Source organism: Thunnus thynnus, chromosome 13 (genome assembly GCF_963924715.1).
Source record: "Thunnus thynnus chromosome 13, fThuThy2.1, whole genome shotgun sequence".
Classification (NCBI taxonomy): Eukaryota; Metazoa; Chordata; class Actinopteri; order Scombriformes; family Scombridae; genus Thunnus; species Thunnus thynnus.
In genome coordinates this window covers 23,221,199-23,240,150 of record NC_089529.1, presented here as the reverse complement: position 1 = coordinate 23,240,150, position 18,952 = coordinate 23,221,199, and the positions used below count along the sequence as shown (strand labels likewise).

Genomic DNA, 18,952 nt, shown 5'->3' with positions numbered 1-18,952 from the left:
AGCTATTAGCAACTACGTTTTAGCACACAGCTGCTGTGGGTTCAGATGTTGACATCACCGAAATAAGATCAGCCAGAAGCACAGCGAGGGACGTTATTAAGTGTTAATGTCTGTTCCCCTCCAAATAGTGTTCCCACATGTGACAACAGTACGATACCCTCACTGCAATAAGTTGCTGTAAGTTGTTCAGGCTAACTGTTGGAGATGTGCTGTTTGCTGAAAAAGAGCCTGTCGTCTGCAGCTCTTCATCAAACATCTCACTGTAGCTGTTTCTGATCCGCTGAACAAATATCTCCAAATCTTGTATCGACTTGTTTTTATTGAAGAATAAATCCTGCAGTTATATACACATTTAAACACTTGACTTGAAATTTAATTTCCGATAAGTTCTTCATGATAAAATCCTTATGAGGCATTATGAGGCAGCAGGAAATTACAGGAAGAGCAGGAGTTACATCCAGGTTACTACTATATCTTACGGGTGATCGCACCCATTCAACCCAAGTTACAGTGCAAGAACAGGTGTTTGGGGCGCGGAGTGGGAATGAAAGAGGGGCCATTCTCCCTATTACACGTCAGTGTACCATCAAAATGATTTTGAAGCTGTTATTTTAAGGTAAAATAGTTGCATAATGTTGCTTTAAGATGGCTTTCTGGGTGCTCTTGGATACGTTTCGTCTTCAGAATAGTGAAGCAAGATCATTGGCAAGAGAGTTTGACTATTTCTGTATAATGATTCAAAATGTTTGTTGCAGGGTTGGATTCCCTGTAAATTCTAACTGAGCAATTTCTAGTATATAGATTGAAAAAGCCACATAGTTACACAGTTAGAAATATTGATGCATAACTCCTTGTAAAAGTATTAAAGACTGATGTGAAGGATTTAGTGGTATCTAGCGGTGAGGTTGCAGATTGCGACCAACTGAACACCCTTCCCCTTCCAAGCATGTAGGAGAACCTACGTTGGCCACGAAACCTGTGAAAAACATGAACGGTCCTCTCTAGAGCCAATGTTTGGTTTGTCCATTCTGGGCTACTGTAGAAACATGGCGGTGCAACATGGTGGGCTCCATGGAAGAGGACCTACTCATGATGTAGATACAAAGGGCTCAATCTAAGGTAACAAAAAGACTTATTTTCATGGTTTTATACACTAATTGAAAGATACTCATGAATATTATGTTACATTTCTGCCAGATCCATTTCTCTAGATGCCTCTAAATTTTACACATTGCGCCTTTAAGAAAGGTGGGCTATTTTATGATATGATATATATCCTTTATTTGATTCTGCTGAAAAACACTCACCAATGAAAATGTGCAAAAGCACTGACAACAATTCTGATTAAACTGAATTAACGGTGGTTTGCACGCTTCTCTCCATCAAAAAGTAATTACATACATGTTTTGTCAGTAATACTATGTCAAGGCATTATGTCATGGTATGTACATTAAAAAAAATCAAAGTGATTCTGCCTCTTCAGTGCAATGACTAACAGGAAGAATTTTTGACACCTATTTCAGCAACCTCCAGGATAATCCTTGAGAAAAGTACTTTGCTTCAATATTGGTCCTACGGATATATCGAAAACTAGAGCTACACCAAAGCAAAACCAAAGACCAAAACAGCCCTGGCCACAAAACACGCAGCCCAAAAACCAGCACACAGCTGAACTAAATCACCCATTCAGTGCACAGTCAACACCATGCATCCACTGCTACCTGAGGCACAAACAAACTTTTTAACAAAACAACCTAAATGGACGAGCCCCCGTTCATCATGTCATGTGGCTCAAGTGGCCACAACAAAAGGGAGACACACCATGATAAAGCTTCCACAAAAGATATTTATTTAAGCAAATTTAAGAGATAACTGAATATTTAGAATATAAGGCATGGAAGTTTGCGGGATCTGTGTTTGTGTGTGTGTGTGGAAAGGCGCATGAAAGCAAGGTTAAACAACTAAACCAACGTAACCAAATCAAAAAGGAGATGAGCAAAGCTGCAGCAGCAGAGGGGTGTTCCATCAACGCAGCTAAAGAAAGCTGCGCTTACTTGAAAAAGCCTGACTAGAATCAACTTTCATTTGAGGGTCAAGCTGTTCCACTAACGCCGCTTAGCCGTGTCTGGTCAACGCTTAGTCTAGCCAGACTGGGATAAGCTTGCAGTGTGCGCGTGCACGGAGTACACAAGCAGCCCAGAACAGTCGATACCATGTCGCAAAAAGAAGAGAAAACTAGAGCGGAGTTCTTCTCCGCAGCAGAACAAACCTGCTGATGAAACTATATGAAGAATATAAAGGAGTTTTCACCAAAAAGGACAAAACTGCTACAATTAACAAGGTGAAGTAGATGACTTGGCATAAACAGAACAGCATAAATTTTGTCTTTGAATGATTCTGTCTGAGTTTTTTGATCCATATAAACGCCTGATCACTATAAGCAGTTACCACTGTATACATTTAAACACAGCAGAAGGACACGGTTTGGACTTTATTTAATTTACTTTTTGTTTTCACAGCTTGAACAAAATGAGTGAATGAATAAATAAATAACTTCAAAATAACGCTAAGCTTTTAAATAAAAGGGTTCACTCAAACACAGAAGTGACCACGAATAAAATGAGGATTTACTTAATTATTTTTGTAAAAGTCCCTCACAGTTCTTCTGTTTTATGTTTCCGAACATGGACAAGTGATACAAGCGCGAAAAGACACTTGATGGAAGTGTCTTTTGAGAGTCTGTTTCCGTCTGTCGGACATTGACCGTTAAGTTGACCGTTAGCTAGTTCTGTTGACTAAGTTACCATGGTTACTGAGCTGGGACTCATATAAGCCACAGTGATGGAAGGGAGGCTTATCGAAATAAGCTAGGCTATCCCGTTAGCCAGCTTGATGTGACACCCCCCAGTGCTGCAGCTAGGACTTCAATAACCTGGAAACACACCGGGTCCCTCAGGTGTTACAGGTTAGATAACGAGCACCTGCAGAGAGCAGACAGACAGGTGTCTCATGCAGCATCCACAAGATGACAGGGCTCATCTCAATATTACCAACTGCCTTTTTATGCAATTAATCCCTCATTTTGTCCTCACAATAGTAATGTTCTTACTTTTTTTACTTATTTTTCCATGTGTTTCCTGCCATAATGACAGGAAACAATATGAGCAGTTTTTGAAAGTCAGACAGTAAATACAATTAGACATAATACATACTGTCAATTGTTAAAAAATAGTCATTTAAAAACCTTCCTGCGATAAAGTTTTTGGGAGTCAGTGTACTCCTTGAGTAATGCAGTGTAGGTTGTTTGATAGTCGTGAAGTCTGGTGAGCCTCCTGGATCCAAACCTAATGTTTTTCAGGCCCCACTGGCTCTTCTCCGTGATGCCTTATGTTTTGTGACATTCTAAAAAGAAGAATCAAAAAACATATATCAGAGCAACTACAGTGCATGTTTGAGTGATGACAACTCCTCAAGTTCATATCAGGACATTATATGAAGAACCTGTGTGGACAACTTCTTCAGCTGATCAAATTCCTTTCGATAGGCTTGATATGGAGGGGCCACACCATGCCGTCCAAGATCACCTTGAAATGCATGTAGACATTTGTGCATGTTACTTGTGATTACAATGACTATGTTTACATGCACACTAATATTCCACTATTATTCCGAATATGACAATATTCTGAATTTGATACGGGTCATGTAAACAGCATATTAAGTTTGGATATTTCGAATTAGGCCTTATTCCGAATGAAGCATTTTCTGACTAAGATGTGGGATATGCCGATATTATTCGGGTTTTAGGAGAATTCTTTGGACATGTATAAAGTACATCTGGAATATGAGTCTTAATTGGGGTTTTTACCGGAGTTTGTGACACATGGCTTCTTGCCTGTTTACAGTCAGCTCTTTGTGTTGTAATCAAACCAACTAGCCAACAGTTTGCGAGGCTGGGATAGAGATACATGACCGGCTGGTTGTGGGTGATGCACCCCTGCGCAGGCAAAATGACATATTACATAGAGATATTGTGATTCCTGTTCCCACTGGAGCAGAGGGAAACCTTGAAAACACTCTGCATGTAAACAGGAATGTTAGTGGAATATTCATTTTCATTAGCCATGCAAACAATTTACTAGGAATACTGTCATTTTCGGAATAAGGGCAAAAACTGGAATATTTTGTGCATATAAATGTAGTCAATGTAACAGCATAACACATCATAGTGTGTCAGATATGATCCTAATACTACAAGTATGGATGGTAATGGTGCTAACCCAGCATTATGCCAGTCCACAATGCAGCATGTGGATGGTAATATTGGCTGATGTGATGCATTAAGCTTTTGCAGAAGTACTCATTTGGCTCTCCGTCCACATCAATGCTTTGGCAACAATGGTGTTGTATCGACTCCCGAAGTCGTTCTTTCCTGTATCGGGCTGCAGATAATTACATTTCAGTGCTGGATTGTAATTGTGCAGTGTTTTTACTGTATTGTGACGGCCCTCTCTTTCTCTTTACCTTTCTCTAGTTCTCTCCAGAGTAGTAATGGGCAGACTGATTCTTTTCACAGTTTTGAGTTTTGATACTTTTTGCAAAATATGCTGTCAGACTCTCCGTGACACTCAGTTATAGTTCATGCACATTCGACAGCTAGTGCTGCCTGCCCCACAATATTTCTCATGTATAAGTTTACATTAATAAAGATAAAATATTAATTTAAATGCATTGATTCAGCATCACACTTGTATGTAGGTAGGCTATATAAGCTCAATGCGATGTTACGGAAATGTGATGTGACACTGGCCAACGATCTGTCGGTCTTTTTGAGGGGCAGGTAGCAGACCTCCTAGTTTGAGAGAGCAGCAGTTTGTTTAGTCTCGTTCAATTTAACCTGCCATCTGTCTCGACTCGAGTCCGATGAAATCACTCCTCGTTCACTCATACCTAGTTCGAGAGAACGGTTCATTTGATCTCATTCAGTGAGTAGCTGCCAGGCTGTCTCGACTCGAGTCACTCGCTGACGAGCTTGTTCGAGACAATGATTCCCGCTCATTCATCGGTGCTCATTCATGTTTTGAGAGACTTCACCACTGTAGCACGTAGGCAGGCAGTGTGAGCAATGCCCTACGATAACAGTGAGTGGGTGTGGGTGGTATGAGTGGGAAAAGCTCGGGATTCATGAGCACTCGGTAAACTGCTCTGATGGAGCGCAGGTTCGTGTGACACCACAGCAGGAGGCTTCTGGCTATTTCCAACAGCTGAGCTGAACGAACACCACCCTGGTGATTTATATACGCCGCTGTGGTCATGTTGTCTGTTCTCACTGCTACATGTTTGTCTCTCAACAGTGGAGCAAAGTGTTTAAGCACTTTCAGCACCGTGGACAGCTCCAGGCAGTTTATGTGGAGGAATGGCTGCTCTAGCCATTTTCCCCCTACCACATGAGATTGACACATTCCTCCCTACCCGAAGAGAGATGTGTCTGTGTACACTGAGATGTGTGACGTAGCTCTCCAGAGGGGAACCCCTGCTGACAGAACACGAGGGGTTTTCCAATATATAAGGTCCGACTGCAGGGAGGGAGGAACGGTTATCATGCGTCTTCTGTGACGTATCGGATCGAGGCGAAGACGGCCAAACCATCTCTGGAGTTTTCTCATGTGAAGAAGACCCAGAGGAACCACCACATGACTGGCTTACATCATGCCCAGCAGGCGCATCACAGACAGAGCTGTAACCACTTTGCGAGGCGTGATGCATGACAAGAGAGAGCAGAGTGCTTCCAGCCTGGCTGGAGACAGCTTCGCTCTCATGATGGAGGAATCCAAATGCACTCCCAGGTAAATTATCGACTGGGAGGGGAGAGCACTTCTGCCAGTGAATGGCAAAACCCAGCAAAGACAGGTGTTTCACGAGCTCCACTGTGTGGAGCGCTGCGCTCTCTCTGGAGGATGCCATCACTATCAGGTCGTCCAGATAAAATAAAGGTCTGATGCCTCTCCTGCGTAATGGCTCCAGGGCTTTTTCCACACATTTGGAAAAAGTGCGCGGAGCCAGAGAATAACCGAAAGGCAACCGGTTGTATTGATACTGTACTCCTCTGAAGGAGAAGCGCAGGAATTTCCTGTGCCTGGGGATGATGGGCACATGAAAATAGGCGTCTTTTAGGTCGATGGATGTGAACCAATCGCTGGGATGCACACATTCCAGCATGTTTTATGGTTAACATGTGAAATGGTCTCTTCATTATGGATTTGTTGAAGAGAGATAGGTGGAGAATCGGTCTCATTCCGACTGTTTTCTTTGGCACTAGGAAGTAACGGGAGTAATAACCCTCGTTCTCCTCGCCTGGGGGAACTCGGGAAATAGCTCCCTTTTCCAGGAGCTCCGACAACTCTGTCATCAGGGCAGCTATATCTGTCTGAGATAACATGACAGTCTCCAACACTCCGTTGAACGGAGGGGGAGGGCTGGCGAACTGGAGAGTGTAACCCTGTGTAATTAATCTTTCCATCCATTCGTTCATGGAAAGCAGACTTCGCCACACTGAGCAGCGCTCTGACAGCGGGCGTGCAAACATCTGTGGAGCCTTTGTGGACATTTCTGTCAGCCATCGTAGCGCCCTCGCCGCCGCTGTGTGAGTCGAGTGCTCGCTCGACACAGCCCATGGGAGGGCAGGAATGAAAGGGCTGCGTGGGAGGATGCGTGGCAGCGTGTGCGTCAGCATCGGCGCACCCAGACTCTGAATCTGATTCATGCCATGGCGAGAAACCTCCACTAACTCGCACCGATGGATGGGAAGTAGGGAGGCCGCAGAGCACACCATTTTGAAGCACAGACATGCCTGTTGGAACAGCTGTATGATATTCATCTTCAGATGACTCCCCTGAGTTGCTTTCCATAACTTCAGATAGGTCTTCAAGACAGCAAACAAAGGGAAATGGCATCCAATTAAATATGAGCAAATTAAAATTATACAGGCAAGAGACAACTTTTTGATTTTGATTTTTAAATGCTCAAAAATATGTTCCCATGACTCTGTTGCATTTGACTATGTTAATGTGTTTGAAATCATCACTGAAACTCATGTCAGTTGATTTTCTGATGATTGCCAGGTACATAAAAAAGGAACAAATAGTTGAATATTTGTATTGAATGGCCAAATCCAATTTGACTGACAAAATTCTGAGTTGGGTATAACCCTACTAGTGATACATTACTTTTGTATCCATCCTTTGACTTCTTCTCTACAAAACATTCAAATAGTGTGTTTTTGGTTGATTGAAAACTTTTTTTTTAGATGGGCTACATCTGTTATAGTGGTTCAAAAAAATGCAAAATTGTATGTATAATAGTCATATGATGCATGATTACCAAAACATACTCAGTCCTGAAAATGTTCAAAGGGGGTATGTTATGTTACATAAAACTATGGTACATTGTATTTTCATGCTGAAGTTTACCTTTTCATTTAGCACTGTGGGACCTAATGGAACATCTCCTCACACTGTCTCATGGACAAGCTGCAGTAGGATACTCTATCAACAAGGATATGCTTGTAGAAAACCTGAAGAAGAGGATTCTAGTAGCATCGCGCTTGGTCCAGGATGCAACGGCTGGGCATGCAATAGATGAAGCCCCGCCAAAAGACCTTATTCAACACTGCAAAGGAGCAAGGAAGAGGTATGTGCAGTATGTGGGGGATGAAAAGAAGAAAAAGACCAAACTGCTAATGAGAAGAAAAGGAAGACCTCCACCATGAAATGGCAAATATCAAAGCAAAACAGCAAAGAATAATGCAAAGCGCTGGACAATGAAGAAAGAAGCAGACAAAATGGCAGTCAGGGCAGATAAAAAACAGGACTTTACATTACTGTCAAAATCAAATGCCTACTGCAAAAGTGTTATAGAGAAAAGGGAAGAGCTGGCAGCTCTAGCAAAAACTCTGGAAAACCTGCAGGAGAGTGTCAAGAGACTACACTAAACTCAATGAACATTTTTATTTGAATGAGACATTTGCTTTATTTTATACTGACCACTGCGGGATGAATATCCATGATACAGCAGGTATATTTTGAGTTACTTAAAAATGAACATTTGTGGCCACAAACATCTGGATGTTATTCAGTTCTACTTAGGCCATTTTATGTTTAGGCTATGCACTGATCATCCTGATATTATCATTTTTATTTATGTATTTATTTATTTAGGAGTAAGGCAGGTGCCAGATACTTTTGCTGGCTCTTTATTTTTTTCTTAGCTTAATTTTTATTTTTTAGAGAAAGAGAGAGGAGAGAAAGCTGAGGTGAGAATTGCTCAAGCCATCATTGTAACTTGGTTATACTAATAAAGTGAAGCGCTGTACATCTGCAGGTGTGTTTGCATTATTCTATGATCAATTTGTCATAATTTCTAAGCATGTAAGAGATGATTTCATAGATAATTTATAACTTTAGACTGCATGTCTATGGTTAGGGAAACATATAAGTGTATAGTGAAATCCGTCTTTCATACCAGCTAGAACATCATTGAAAGTCTTGGAAAATGATCTCTAGCTAGTGTCTTTATTTGAGTCTAATCTTTTTATGTTATAGGTTTGTTAAGAGTTAACAGAAAAAAATGTGAACAGGTCAAATTTTGCAGTATTTTTCAATTTTATTTTAGTGTAAATTAGCAGTAAATTACTTGCTACTGAGTTGCATTACTTTTACAGTATATACTGTAATTATATAACTGTATACTGCTATATCACAGTAATAATGTGGACATTTTTACTGTGAAATCACAGTTCAAAACAGTAAGCAGCATATTGTGATATTACAGTAATTTGCTGTGCATTTTACTGTAAAGTCAGTGCATTACAGTAATGCTACAGCAACATACTGCTATATCACAATAATTTGATGGCACAACAGACTGAAGTCACAGTATATAATTGTCATTACAATAATTTATTGTGAAAGTGTCACAATAACTTACTGTGAAAGTAATGCAACTAGTAGCCAGTAATTGACTATAAACTCACAATCAAATATCTTATAATGCAGGCTACTTTAGCCTATGCTATAATGATTTATTCTGGCAGGAATTTGGGAATACTCAGTTGTTACAGAGTACTCAGTGAGTCAGTCAGAAGTTATGCAAGAAGTAAACCTGGAGCCCGCCTGACTGCTGGAAAACAACCAAAGGCTCTTTTAAGAGTCACACACTTCAGATAAAACACAAATTGTGTTCATACACAAAATGTTGATGGCTAGAGTTAATGTGTAAAAATATAAGCTGCATTCAAAACACTGATGGTTGATATATTAAAAAAAATATTGGTTATGTTGTTGATACAAGATCAACGGTCAACATTTAAAATAAGAAATAGTCTTTATGTGTAGAAATCACACTTAACAATGGTTATTGTATATATTAGCCAACATGAAACTTACACACATCATTGGAAACTAAATATACTAGTTGCCATTAATTACAATTTATAATTATTAATCTGGAGATTTGCTGACCAGCTCCAAAAGCCTCATTAGGAGACACTCAGCTATGAAACAGTGATTGTAATAAAAACTCATAAAAGGAGGTAAAATCCAACAGTGATTTAGAAAGGAGGGTAGTTGTACAGTTATAAGGTTAAATATTTTAAGGGGCTTTGCTTTAAAACACAAGGGAAATAATTTTGATCTCTTTCCAAATCAATTATTATTATTATTATTATTATTATTATTATTATTATTATTATGTGTGTGATCTGTCCATTCAACATATAATCAAATTCTCAAGACAATTTACTTACCGTTCAGTGTCATCCTGAGTTTTTTCTGTTTTATTTGAGTATGAGATTGAATTAAAGGTCTATGACTACAATATTAAGAACTGCAGCCACTCACTACATAACATAAGGAGTCACTTTTTCTGAACTACTGTAGCTTATAAAACACTACATGGTTAAACTAATTTTAATCAGGATGCTGCTCTTTAGAGAAGTTGTGTGGCTCTTAAAAGAGCCTTTGATCAGGTTCACATGTTCAGACTGATGACAGCTCACTTCTTCTTGGGTGCTGCCTTCTTGGCTTTGGGTTTGGCGACCTTCTTTGCGGGAGCTTTCTTGGCTGCAGGAGCCTTTTTAACCACTTTCTTGGGGCTCTTGGCGGCCTTCTTGGGGCTCTTGGCTGCTTTCTTGGCCGCTGCGGGCTTCTTGACCTTCTTGGGGGATTTCTTAGCGGCTGCAGTCTTCTTGGCTGCCGCTGTTTTGGGCTTCTTAGCCGCTGCGGGTTTCTTGGGGCTCTTGGTGGGCTTCTTGGCTTTAGGAGCAGCTTTCTTTGCGGGTTTCTTGGCCTTGGTCTCAACCTTCTTGCTCATCTTGAAGGATCCGGAGGCGCCGATCCCCTTAGTCTGGACCAGAGTCCCCTTGGCCACCAGGCTCTTGATGGCGGTCTTAACGCGGGCCTTGTTCTTCTCCACATCGTAGCCTCCGGCAGCCAGAGCCTTCTTCAGGGCGGCTGCAGACACGCCGCTCCGCTCCTTGGACGCGGCCACAGTCTTCACGATCAGCTCGCTGACGCTGGGGCCAGTCTTCTTCGGCTTGGAGACCTTCTTCTTGGCCACTTTAGCCGGAGCGGTGGCGGCGGGAGCTGGAGCAACTTCGGCCATTATTTCCTCTGAGTTCAGATCCGACACGAAACAATCTGAGAGTCTGAGTTGACTGTTGGAGAGTCTGAGGCAGCAGGCTGTACTTAAACACACCATGAGAACCGTGGAGACTCAGTCCTGCTGCTGCCTCCTCTGTGCAGCGTCAATGTCTGACACTTGTGTTTTCTCTTAGTGATAAAAGACTGAAAAATCAGTGTGTGAGAAGTGTTGAAGGCTGACAGTGAAGGCAGCAGATAGCGGACTTGTGTCTCTTCATATTGAAGTCATGTAGAGCTCTGATGTTCTCTGCTTTTTCTTTGAGGAGCGAACAAACCTCACCTGATCACCGCCGTGGACAGCGCTGCTCAGCGGCTTTTTGCTCTCATTTCTCTCCTAAAATGCTGTAAAATACATCAGAACTCCACCAAAAACAGTTTTCCAGCTGGTCCACATGTTTGTTCACAGACTCAAAGTAAAAACATCCTTCTGTTGATCATCAGTTTGTTATAAAATGAAGCGTTTCTGGTCGCAGCAAACACACTGACGAGGCTCCTGATGCCGTTTAGCCAGACTTCCTGTCAGAGCTGCTCTGTCAACATTTCTTCTCTTATTCTGAGGACTATTTTTAATAGAAATAACACTTTTTTCTGAATTTAGTGCAACAAACAAGAAGTGTATTACACTTCTTATTTATACAGTGTGAATCTTTTTATTTAGTCAGTGAAATTCATATTAACCTCATTCAGAACTTCGAGTACAACAGTGTTTTACAGAGACTCTACCGACCTGAGACAAACTATCTGGCACTGTTTAATATACATAATATAAAATTCATATTTGTATATTTCTGAAAGTTAAATATTGAAAACGTGTTTATTTTAAGAGGAAATGATGGAATAAAATCATTTAAAGTGTTTCCTGAAACACATTTTTCCATTATGGATTAGAGTTGGAGATCTCTCCATATGGAAAATAAGATGAGGCAAAACCAGACATGGCCCTTTTTATTGACTATTTTATGGAGATTTTATTACACAATACCAACATTTATAAATAGACTCGAGTGGTTTACTCAGTGAGAGACTGCCACCCACCGTGTTGGAGCTACTACCACCAAACACCAAAATTATAGTTATTCATCCAGCTTCTCTCAAATTAAGTGCTAATAAATGCTGATAATTTACATAATGCTGATAATGATGGAATTAAGGAATGTATTAATGGGTTATGGTGAGGTGCAGTATGTAGATTTTAGTGACATCTGGCAGAACAGACTTGGCAGAACATTCCAGATCTTTAGCTCACTTCCAGCAGCTAAACTTAGAAAAAATGGACCTTTATTATCACTGAACTTCCCAATTAGCCTATTTTTATTAATCCAGTTCCTCTCAAATAAACTACTAATAATTAATAACATTTCATTGTTCCAAGATTGAATAGGGGTTTTCTAAAGGTTGTCTATACAAACATGAATCAATAACTGGAATATTCTTCCACTCATACCACATATAATTTGATTTAGTAACTAAGACCTTGTATCCCCATTCATATAATCGTTGTTTCATATTCTGTAAATCTTCTGGAATATTTTTAATCACATAGTTAATATTTCACCCTCTTTCCCGGATTGCTCCATCATCTGCATTTAATGAAACACTTACATCTCTATTTACTTCTCTAAAAATATCATTAATCATGATGTTGAAAAGGGTATGACTAATTACACCTCCTGGAGGCCAATATTAAACTCATCTTAAGTATCTGAACCAACTTGAATCCTGATATGTAGTCAAATAAAAGAAATGTATTTAACATGTATTTAATTTAATGATGGGCTGATTATCACAACAGTAATAACAATTTTTTTTTAAAAGGACATGTAAGAAAAGTTGTGTTTTCTCCTCGCTTCGGTCACTTTCTGTAGTTCATCAACATTAACATTCACAGCAGATTTATTAAAGTTAATTTCATCAAAGTTTATCCTCTTTAGCTCACTGCCAACAATTTAGAAAACATGTGGGCGGTACCGCAGAGTTTGGCGCCTCCCAGCAGAGCTCGCGCGCCTACCGACTTCTTTTACGTCCGCAGATGATCTTTAAATAGCGCGTGTCAGACAGTTAGCAGCAGAGTCGACTTAGTCAACGTCTAGTCAAATACAGAAAACATGAGTGGAAGAGGCAAGGGAGGTAAAGGACTCGGTAAAGGAGGCGCCAAGCGTCACCGTAAAGTTCTCCGTGATAACATCCAGGGAATCACCAAACCCGCCATCCGTCGTCTGGCTCGCCGCGGTGGAGTCAAGCGTATCTCCGGTCTGATCTACGAGGAGACCCGCGGTGTGCTGAAGGTGTTCCTGGAGAACGTGATCCGTGATGCCGTCACCTACACCGAGCACGCCAAGAGAAAGACCGTGACCGCCATGGACGTGGTGTACGCACTGAAGAGGCAGGGCCGCACCCTGTACGGCTTCGGAGGTTAAACCAGACCCTGACCCGCTGATACCGAAACACAAAGGCTCTTTTAAGAGCCGCCCACCTCCTCAAAGAGATGTCCTGTTACAATTTATTAACAATTGAAGCCTTTGTATATAACAATTATTCCTGCAATTTATGTTCATGCTCTAACTCAGTACATAAGCAATTAAGGGCTAAAATCATTAGGCACTTTCTGTATATAACTACAAACTATTAATAGGCTTAGTTTTTAGGTGACCAGGTTGTGAAAACACCCTCCTTTCTTTCAGAATAAATCTAAGATGATTTATGGAGTTACAAAAGAAGTTAGTGATTACATATATGTGTACGTAGCTTTTGTATATAATGATTTCAATGTTTCTCTCTACTTGTGCTCATGCTCCAACTCACCATAAAGATGAAGAAATTAATGACAAATCATTTACTGGTGCTTTGAACATAATTGAAAGTTATTAATAAGCTTTATTTTCAGGTGACTAGGTTGTGAAAACTTCTCAAAACAAATCTGAGGTGTTTTGAGATGATAATTGGGGTTACATGATCTTCATGTGTCAGCTGGGTTCAGCACAGGAGAATCAATAGAATTCATATTAACATCATTTTTGGAAAGTACTGTTATTCCACAGAGAACAGCACCAAAAACTTGATGAAATAAAATCTATCCATAGGTTTTATTATTATTATTTTTTATCATAGATCAATAAAACATATCAGCTTAGAGGATACTAAATCTAAATACAATGTGTTTATTTCTCTATAGTTATGGGTTTTTGTACAGCATATTATATAATAAACAGTGGACACTTTTCAGATGAGGTGGGTTTTTAAGTAAAAAGGCGGTCAGATCGTTCTTCAGAGGTTGGGACGGTGTCTTGTGTTGCGCATGCTCAGTCTAGCTAACAAGAAGTCAACCAATCCTGTTCGAGCAACGGCGCAGTCGAATTTGCATCAGATGGATATATAGAGGCCGTTTGGAAATGTGATAATTATTCGTTTGAGGAAATTCAACGACCAACCATGCCTGATCCAGTGAAAGCCCCGAAGAAAGGCTCCAAGAAGGCCGTGTCCAAAGCCACCAAGACCGGCAAGAAGAAGAGAAAGACCCGCAAGGAGAGCTATGCTATCTACGTGTACAAAGTGCTGAAGCAGGTCCACCCCGATACCGGCATCTCCTCCAAGGCTATGGGCATCATGAACTCCTTTGTGGGGGACATCTTTGAGCGCATCGCCGGTGAGGCTTCCCGCCTGGCTCACTACAACAAGCGCTCCACCATCACCTCCAGGGAGATCCAGACCGCCGTCCGTCTGCTGCTGCCCGGTGAGCTGGCCAAACACGCTGTGTCTGAGGGCACCAAGGCCGTCACCAAGTACACCAGCTCCAAGTAAATCCGCTGTCTGTACCAACAACACAAAGGTCCTTTTCAGGACCACCCACAACTTCAACAGAGAGCTTTACTCCTTCTAAATGTGTTCAGTTTTCTCTACTGATAAGTATTGTTGTATTTTAACATATCAGCGTTTTGCTTAATGTTTGACCAAACTATACAAATAGTCGGACCAAAGGTTTTTAGTCTCCACTTCACACTTGGTATGATAACTTGTCAATTAGGTTTTTTTTTTTTTCTTCATTGTGTCATTATGTCATATTTTAATGATGGAAGTGAATGTTTTGGTGCAGCCATGTGGAGCTCAATAAAACAAATCTTAACATGTCATGATTTTATAGACTACTGGTATGGTTTTAGTGTAGTGTAACACTGGTTTTGTTACTGTATTTAAATGATCTGCAAAATTAATCTGGGGTAGATTTTAGGTTATATTTGTGTGTGTCAATGTGGGCAATAAATCTGTAATTAGATCTTTTATACGGTCTATGGTGAAAAGATTCACAGGCGTCCATTCGACTAAATACTGATGCACTATGTATTTTGACCACAAGGTGTCGCTGCTGTTATACTATAAAGTTTGCATGTGTGACCGTGAGTTTAATTTCTGCCTGATTAATTCAATTTACAGGCTGAAATATTTTCATATAAGCAGCAAATGTCAGCTTATATGTTTAATACACATATAAAAATATAATAAAATCACAATACTATATAAAGTGATGTTTGGTTCAGACTGAGCATACAGTCACAGCACACCTGTGGAGTCAAATAATGTGAAGGCTATGACAAAGATACAAGGTGTACAGTTTTTTGTTCAGATCGTATCAGGCTGAAGACCAGACAGCAGCTTCTGTCAGCTATAAAATGCATCTAGAAAATTACTTTTCAAAATCACGAGACCGCAAGAGGAGCCGTCTGTGAAATCGAATATGTCAAACAGTTATTATGTCAACATTACTGTGGGTGTTAGTGATCAGAGAAATGTTCAGAGAAATCAATAAGATCAGGCAAGTATCCTGTTTTTTTTATTTAAAAAAATATGTACCGTAACTGCTTTTTACTGCATAAGATTTGTTTAGATTTTGTTTTAATATTTATTATCAGTCCAAGCAATTGGTATTTCTGCCATTTTGTTCTTTTGTTTCATAAATGCTGAAATATTTGCCTGAATGTGACCAAAATACATTTTCAAATATTCTTCATATCAATACAAGAAAAGATTTCAAAGACTGTTGACTCTCTAGATTTAAGGTTTTTTTTTTGTTTGTTACTGAGAAAAAAACCCAAAACAAAACAAACACGCTTGTTCCAATGGTTGTTGGTTGTGTTACCAACATAATCAGAAATCAACATTTAATAGAAGATAATCTAGTCATTATGTGTAGAAATCATGCTTATAATATAAGAATGGCCAGTCTATACATTAGCCTACATGACATTTAGACATCATTTTGAAACTAATTATACTAGTTAATAATTATAACAAATAATAATTATTAACCTGGAGATTTGCTGACCAGCCCCAAAAAGCCCCCAAAAGCCCCAAAAAACAACTGCCCTCCTTTCTATTCTCATTCATATCATTGTGTCATTTTATACCTTTTACCAGTCATAATAAACACATTAAGAGGAAATCTTTTTGATTTTCCAAATCAGTTATTTTACCAGGATATCTGAACATTAACTAAGATGTAATGGAAGGGGAACAGCAGTAGTAATAATAAATCTATCATCATGTTATCATAATACATTTACAGTTCAATGTCACCCTGAGTGATTTTCTGTATTTGATGCTGCTCAGTTCAGACCATGTTAATAACTGCAGTCACCATTTCTTACACATAACCGCCTAATAAAGGAGCTCCCTCTTCTGCCAAACGGGGGTCATGCAAATAATTATTTATCTTTAACATAAGTACATAAAAGTCAGTTTTATCAATTAGTGTACCTTATGAAACACTACATAGTTAAAACACAACTGGGACCATGTGACCAAATTGTACAAGGAAACGGAGATAGTACTGGGCAACAGTAATTCTAGTAATTGAACAGATGCACACCTACAGTTGAAGGACTAGTAATGCTGATATTATCCACATTTTATATCATAATCTCTCTGGATCAATGAAATTTTCCAATCATGACAATTGTTATTAAAACTTTTGAATGGATTCACTTCAGAAAAGTATTACAGAGATGTTTTTCAATATTCTCACTGTAATAAAAACATGATAGATATGTAAATATAAAATAAGCTAATAGGGCATGCTGCTCTTTCAGAGGGTGATGTGGCTCTTAAAAGAGCCGTTGTGGTTGGTGGAGCAGCAGACAGTTTAAGCTCTCTCTCCACGGATGCGGCGAGCCAGCTGGATGTCTTTGGGCATGATGGTGACCCTCTTGGCGTGGATGGCGCACAGGTTGGTGTCCTCGAACAGGCCGACCAGGTAAGCCTCGCTGGCCTCCTGCAGAGCCATGACAGCGGAGCTCTGGAAGCGCAGGTCGGTCTTGAAGTCCTGAGCGATCTCCCTCACCAGGCGCTGGAAGGGCAGCTTGCGGATCAGCAGCTCGGTGGACTTCTGGTAGCGACGGATCTCTCTCAGAGCCACGGTACCGGGCCTGTAACGATGGGGCTTCTTGACGCCGCCGGTGGCCGGGGCGCTCTTACGGGCAGCCTTGGTGGCCAGCTGCTTTCTGGGGGCTTTGCCTCCGGTGGATTTACGGGCGGTCTGCTTTGTTCTTGCCATTTTTCTATGTTGTTCTTCTGTTCCAACAGAAACACAATGAATGCCGCCTGTCTGCGAGTTGCGTCTTTATAAAGGAGCTGCCGGAGTCGCGGCGCCGCTCATTGGTCCAGGCCGGGAGGAGCGCGCGCCCGGCTCATCTACTATTGGACAAGAAATTCAAAGTAAACCCCGCCCCCACACCAGCTGACTAACGGCTCCGGAAGAAAGAAGAAAACAAAGAAGACAAGTTTATATTTATGACAAGATTTCAGTAATTTCTGCTCATATACAATTATATGTTCACATCCTTTATTTACTTTTTTCACTAAAGTCGAGCGGCCTCATTTATAAAACAGTCCTTAGGATTCATACCACAAATGTACGTGTACTCAAAAACCGGGAAGGGCGAGCACCAAAAAAAAAATCAGATTTATAAAACTGTGCGCACATCATGATCCAGATCGCCGTCTGCCTGCTGCTGCCCGGTGAGCTGGCCAAACACGCTGTGTCTGAAGGCACCAAGACCGTTACCAAGTACACCAGCTCCAAGTAAACCTGCTGTTAATGGCAACAACTCAAAGGTCCTTTTCAGGACCACCCACGCCTTCACCTGAGAGTTTAAGTCCTGTTTAATATGTGAAGTTCAAGTTTCTTCTTACGGCTTCCTCTTACTTGCTGCAGAGGTGTTAAATTTTTCGTCATTTACAGTCCAAATAAAGCCGCTGTTGTCCTACTCAGTTTACTAATATTATGGGATGTTGCCCTCAACATTTAATACAAACACATCATATGTTTATGTTCCTGCCAGTCAATATGAGCAACATGAGGAACAGATGCAGGCTGTATTTCTCATTTGACTTCTGGGATTAAACTCACATAATTATGAACCCTTTTTGACGGTTAATATGGGTTGAAGTAAATGTTAGGCATATGTTTATATAGTATATCTTATTTGGGGAAAAGTCGTTGCTGACATTAACAAATATGAAATACAACAACTGCAAAGCACAACGTTTAAAACCAACCAAGACAAGTCAGTTTCCGCACAAACTACAGTGATTTATTACAGAGAAATACGTGAGTCAGGAACATGTGATCCCGGGTTATAAACATGTGAGTTAGTCAGTTTATTCATATCCGGGTCTGAGGTCAGGTAACTTCATAAAAGTATTGAACCTCCCCGTCGGGGAATCGAACCCCGGTCTTCCGCGTGACAGGCGGAGATACTGTCCACTATACTAACGAGGAAAGCTGCATTAAAGGGCAGTTCTGGATAATTTAAAGTTTCCCCGGAATGGGAATGTTGGCGCTATTTGTTAGTCTGGTTGTTATTTGATTTAGAATTTGTATTGTCTGACGACTGTAGATATTAACTTTATCTAAATCAGATTCTGAGAGTATTTTTTGTTGATAATTGTTTGTTTTGTTTAATAATTTGCTTGTTTAGCATATAGTATTATTGTTAATTGTTTTTATTTTGTTTTGTAAATTGGCTAACACTGTGGGCTCCTAAGGTTATACAGGTAGGTAGAGCATGACAGGCAGCAGGAAATCATTATACTATTAAGGTTGTAGTAAATAATATTCAGAGAGGGAGAAATTAAGAAATATGATACATGAGACAAGGCAGGAATTAAGTTAAAAAATCAATACTGAACACAGGACAGGGCTTCAGGGAAATTAGAAGGGAGTTGAAAGGTTATATAATACAGGGAAATAGGGTGTGATTTAT

General features: G+C 40.3%; 4 protein-coding genes and 1 non-coding gene across 5 annotated transcripts; 2 read left to right on the top strand and 3 right to left on the bottom strand.

Moving 5' to 3' along the window:
* Positions 1 to 9,746: 9,746 nt before the first annotated feature.
* Positions 9,747 to 11,093, bottom strand: LOC137195046 (histone H1-like). The gene has a single exon (XM_067607120.1). The coding sequence runs from the start codon at positions 10,753 to 10,755 to the stop codon at positions 10,051 to 10,053; it is 705 nt and encodes a 234-aa protein (XP_067463221.1). The 5' UTR covers positions 10,756 to 11,093; the 3' UTR covers positions 9,747 to 10,050.
* Positions 11,094 to 12,767: 1,674 nt separating this feature from the next.
* LOC137195045 (histone H4) lies at positions 12,768 to 13,167 on the top strand. Its single transcript, XM_067607118.1, has one exon. The coding sequence runs from the start codon at positions 12,803 to 12,805 to the stop codon at positions 13,112 to 13,114; it is 312 nt and encodes a 103-aa protein (XP_067463219.1). The 5' UTR covers positions 12,768 to 12,802; the 3' UTR covers positions 13,115 to 13,167.
* Positions 13,168 to 13,943: 776 nt separating this feature from the next.
* LOC137195980 (histone H2B 3-like) lies at positions 13,944 to 14,654 on the top strand. Its single transcript, XM_067608716.1, has one exon. It carries the CDS (start codon positions 14,127 to 14,129, stop codon positions 14,493 to 14,495), a length of 369 nt encoding a protein of 122 aa, XP_067464817.1. The 5' UTR covers positions 13,944 to 14,126; the 3' UTR covers positions 14,496 to 14,654.
* A 2,098-nt stretch (positions 14,655 to 16,752) lies between these two features.
* LOC137195044 (histone H3) lies at positions 16,753 to 17,252 on the bottom strand. Its single transcript, XM_067607117.1, has one exon. It carries the CDS (start codon positions 17,239 to 17,241, stop codon positions 16,831 to 16,833), a length of 411 nt encoding a protein of 136 aa, XP_067463218.1. The 5' UTR covers positions 17,242 to 17,252; the 3' UTR covers positions 16,753 to 16,830.
* Positions 17,253 to 18,396: 1,144 nt separating this feature from the next.
* On the bottom strand, positions 18,397 to 18,468 carry trnad-guc (transfer RNA aspartic acid (anticodon GUC)). The gene has a single exon. It is a non-coding gene; the product is annotated as a tRNA-Asp (tRNA).
* Between the last annotated feature and the right edge of the window lie 484 nt (positions 18,469 to 18,952).